The 4,387-nt window shown below is 49.1% G+C and overlaps 1 protein-coding gene across 1 annotated transcript in view; it reads left to right on the top strand.

Moving 5' to 3' along the window:
• DTYMK (deoxythymidylate kinase) overlaps window positions 1-4,387 on the top strand; it is an 8,581-nt gene that overhangs the window by 1,935 nt on the left and 2,259 nt on the right. Inside the window, exons 2-4 of the mRNA XM_027875926.1 lie at window positions 1,216-1,324; window positions 2,406-2,496; window positions 3,659-3,856. Coding sequence (XP_027731727.1) covers window positions 1,216-1,324; window positions 2,406-2,496; window positions 3,659-3,856 — 398 coding nt within the window. The remainder of the gene's footprint in view (window positions 1-1,215; window positions 1,325-2,405; window positions 2,497-3,658; window positions 3,857-4,387) is intronic.

Raw genomic sequence — 4,387 nt, 5'->3', positions numbered from 1 at the left:
TGTGTGTGTGTGTGTGTGTGTGTGTGTGTGTGTGTGTGTGTGTGTGTCTTTGTCTTTAATTCTCACTTTGGTTGAAAGGTGGTTGCCTTCTACATTGTCAAAGACTTCCTCCTGCCTCATGCCTGCCCACCATTAAGTATTTCAGCAGGACCACCAGGCACTTAGCCTCCCTTGCTATGCTCCCTTGGTGTTATCTTTCCCTCTCCTTCGCCTTCAACATTCAGACAGTTAAGAAGGCCTGAGAATTTCACTTCTAAGCTAACTCTGTTCTCATTGTTGCTCTCTTAGCAAAGGCTCTCCATTCCTGCTCGGGTGACTACGGCAGCCTCTTAACAGCCGCCTGCTTTTGATGCATCCACACCTGTCAGGCTGAGCTTCCACACATAGGGATCTTATCATTTCACCACTGTCCACAAATACTTAAGTGGATTGGAAAGAGAACTGGATAAAGGACTTGACCCTTTGTGTATTCCGTGGGACTCTCCCCTATTTATGGTCCACATAGATCTGGAAATCTGTGGATTTCTCTATCACTTACTTTTATGGCCTTTTTTTGTTTTTACATCACAAGTGTTTCCCACTCTATCCCGCCCACCCCACCACTCCTTCCTAGAGAGCTGTCCCTTATAATAAAGTACCCCCAAAAAATGTCTTGCAAAACTAATCGACGTTATGAAACAATCTGATTTTGCAGACAAAGAAACTGGAGAAGGTGTCTTCTCATATTACTTCAATGGGGCCAGGCTTGGCCATTACAAGTTGTATAAAATTTGTTTGTACCATTCATTTTTAGCACCTAATCAAGTGTCTTGCTCTGTGTGTGTGTGTGTGTGTGTGTGTGTGTGTGTGTGTGTTTGTGTTGTGTCCCCAAGTAGAATGGAAGATTCTGTAATGAAACATCAGGACTTGTATTTCTTTTCAATGTCTAGCATTTTGCAAGGCACTCAATAAATATGTACTCATTGAGAGTATGATTCATGTCATAATTATTGAAATTTCAGTCAGCTCTTTTGATGATTGATTTAAACCATTTTAATTTGCATCCGTCTCTCTTGTGCTTCTCATAGCTTATATGCCATTATTTTGCTGGTCTTCAATTGGGTGCTATTTGAGAAATGCCCCTTAGTAGGCAGAGCTTTGGTTCTGTGCAGAAAGTTCAGCCTGCAGTATTTCCTTGGGCTAAACTCATCTTATCCCTAATTCTTTTCTTTGCAGAGAGATCCACAGAAATTGGCAAGCTGCTGAGCTCTTACCTGGAGAAGAAGAGCAACATGGAGGATCACACAGTGCATCTCCTTTTTTCTGCAAACCGCTGGGAACAGGTGTAAGGCAAAGATGTCAGGAGCGCTCTGCCAGACTCGCCTTGGTCCTCTTAAATACCCTTCCCTCCCAGGCTTCATTTTTAGGGAATATCGGCTTTACATGAATCCTTAGGTCAGGTCAAAGAGAGATGGGGGAACTTGTCTGGCTAAAATCAAAGCCACAGCCTGACCTGTTCCATGTAACTTGATTTAGAGGTTGGGCTTCTATTGTTTGTAGCTTCCTAGAAAAGAGATGTAACCGGCCGTCGTTTCGTTTCCGCTGTGCAGCGAACAGCCTGTTTTTCCCTGAAAGGTCATTGTGGTCAGTGCATCTTTGGCTCAGCAGTGTCCCTTTTCCAGTGACGGTATTCAGCGTGTACCATGCTGGGCACCTCCCCTTAACCCCCGCTCCCCGGGCTTCCTCCTGGGAAGCTGGGGGTGCCCAGCTGCGTCCTCCTGCCCCTCTGGACCTGCTGCTCTCAGATTGATGTTTCACTGTCAGCTTCTCCCCTCGACTTACCTGCCAGATGAACAGTCCTGTTCAGAGCAAACAAAAGGACGTCCTTGTTCTTTCCTCTTCTTCCTCCTCCTCCAGGGTTCTAGAGCACTTTTCACCCACACCTTTTTATTTTGCGCTTTCCAAGCTTTCTAAGTCTCTTGGGGTGGTTTCTCTCCGCTTCTGTTCACAGAGAGCTTTCCTTTGGCAAAGTCTCAGCCCACTGTAGTGTGTTGGGCCTACCTAGTCTGTGCCTGGTTGGGCCTTAATCTATTGTGGCTTCAATTCCAAGACTGCATTCGCTGTGTACATTCAGGCCTTACAGTTTCAGTAAAGCTTGTGTGCTCTTCTGCGTATCAGTCCTGAATGTGGGCACTTCAGAGGGTCTGTGATTTCGGTGGGGTTGGTCTGCCCTGACCCAACACTCATCACAGCACCCACACACCCCGTCCCTCTCCTGGCCATTCTTGACCCTGTTGTCTCATGTTCTCCCCTTGGGATTGCCCTACCTCTCTGAAGGCCCTCCTCTGGGCATCAGACAAAATTTAAAGAATTTTGAGGGCATTTGGAATAGAGAATAATCCTTTTTTTCTTTCTTTGTTATCTAGACCACTGATTAAAGAAAAGTTGAGTCAAGGCATCACCCTGGTAGTAGACAGGTATGCCTTCTCTGGTGTAGCCTTTACAAGTGCCAAAGAGGTGAGTGATCAAAGCTTGTCTGCCTTCACCTTGTAACAGAACAACAGTGACCCTTAATTAAGCCTGAACACTTTGAGGAACTGAGGAACTCACAAAGCTTAGATGAGACACGGCCCCTGCCCCTGAGTAGTTTCTGCTGTAGTCAAGGGATAAGATGCCAGTCAATGTAGACCAGACGACATGATCAATACCCTAGAGAGAGAAGGAATAAGGGGCCGTGTGAGGCCTGAGGGTGAAGCTGGTCCCCAAGGTGGACAACCAGGAAAGGCTCCCCAGAGGACTTGGCTTTTGGATTCTAGTCTGACGGGTGGGGAGGGGTTTACCAGGCAGAAAGGGAAGGGGGAGGGCCTTCCAGACTCAGGGACAAGTGTGAGCCCAGGGGCTGAGGATGCTGGGCACATGTGGAGTGCAAGGAGGCCCCGGAGGCAGTGGTATGGAGTCTAGAAGTGGGAGTTTGGAGGGGTAGCTGCGAGAGTAGGCTGCTTCTGAGGGTGGTGGGCCTTGAGTACCAGGCCACGTGCTTAAATTGTCCTCCATGGGCAGCCCCTGAGGATGTCTGGGCAAGAGGAGAAACGTGGCCAAAATGTGGGAAGGCACCTTTGCTATCTGCCTCTTTGATTATAGGAAAGAGAGGCTAAGTGGCTTCCTCGGTATTGACATTTAAAAAAAAAACTGATGTCACAAAAATAATAAAACTTCAGCGGTTGATGATCTTTGGCATATTCCTTTCAATAGTTTATCATTTTGACTGTTAGAATATTTTCTGTATGAATCCTCAAGTTTAGACCAGGCCTCCTTTTACCAAGGGGTTAAGCCTTTGTCATGATGCTTAGTTTCTCTGTTTTCCTTGCCTTGACCGGTTGCCAGATCACCAGGTCCTGGATGGAGGGCGGTGTTCCTCACACAGGCCTGGAATGGCTGAATGCCATCACTGTTAAAAGAGTCAGGGGTCAAGGAGGTCTCTCTGTGTCTGTTTGGTGGAGGTCTTGCTCCGTCAGTCTTGTAGAAGAAGTGTGACCTCCTCCCAGTAACTGCCACTCCGTGGACCCCTTGGGAATCCCTGCTCCCCTTTCCCATTTTCCTTTGGATTAGAAGAACGGGGCCCCTCTGCCTCTGCTCTGATCTCTGGGCCTCTTTGTTGCTTGTTTCCCCTTCTTGTCAGAATTTTTCCATAGACTGGTGTAAGCAGCCAGACGTGGGGCTCCCCAAGCCAGACCTGATCCTCTTCCTTCAGCTGAACTCCCTGGAAGCGGCGAAACGGGGAGATTTTGGCACTGAGCGCTATGAAAACAGCGCCTTCCAAGAGAAAGCCTTGCAGTGTTTCTGCCAACTAATGAAAGATGATTCGTTAAACTGGAAGGTGAGAGGAAACCCCCGGGTGGGCCAGCTGGTCAAAGAGTGCACGGACCCCAGGGAGACCCGCTGACTTGAGCAGAAGGTCAGCCCCTGGGCCCAAGACAGATTTCATGGCAGGGTTGATGGGTCTCCTTCCCGAAAGGGAAGCTTGCCTCTCACTTTGGTCTCCCAAGGTCTCTCCCCTCTCCCTTTCTGTGTCATGAGCCCTCCACATCATGGCCTCTCTCCTCTTCCTCTGGTCTCTGCAAAAGGGCCCCTCCTGGCCCATCAGAGCGCCATGCCCGCATCCGTGTCTGCATGTATTCCTCGTGGTTAGTAAAACAGAACAAAAACCTTTCCCTCGCCCCTGCCCAGCCCATCATTGCTCCCTTTTACAGCTGAGCACTGGGCATTAACCTCCTCTGCTCGCCGGCCCGTGCCTCACCTCGCCTCACCTCGCCTCACCGTGCCTCACCTCGCCTCACCGTGCCTCACCTTGCCTCACCTTGCCTCACCTTCCCTCACCTTCCCTCACCTTCCCTCACCTTCCCTCACC

The sequence above is a fragment of the Vombatus ursinus genome, unplaced genomic scaffold, assembly GCF_900497805.2.
Source record: "Vombatus ursinus unplaced genomic scaffold, bare-nosed wombat genome assembly UNPS02014810.1, whole genome shotgun sequence".
NCBI lineage: Eukaryota > Metazoa > Chordata > Mammalia > Diprotodontia > Vombatidae > Vombatus > Vombatus ursinus.
The sequence above is the reverse complement of the archived record's forward strand: the minus strand, read 5'-3'. Positions and strand labels throughout refer to the sequence as shown.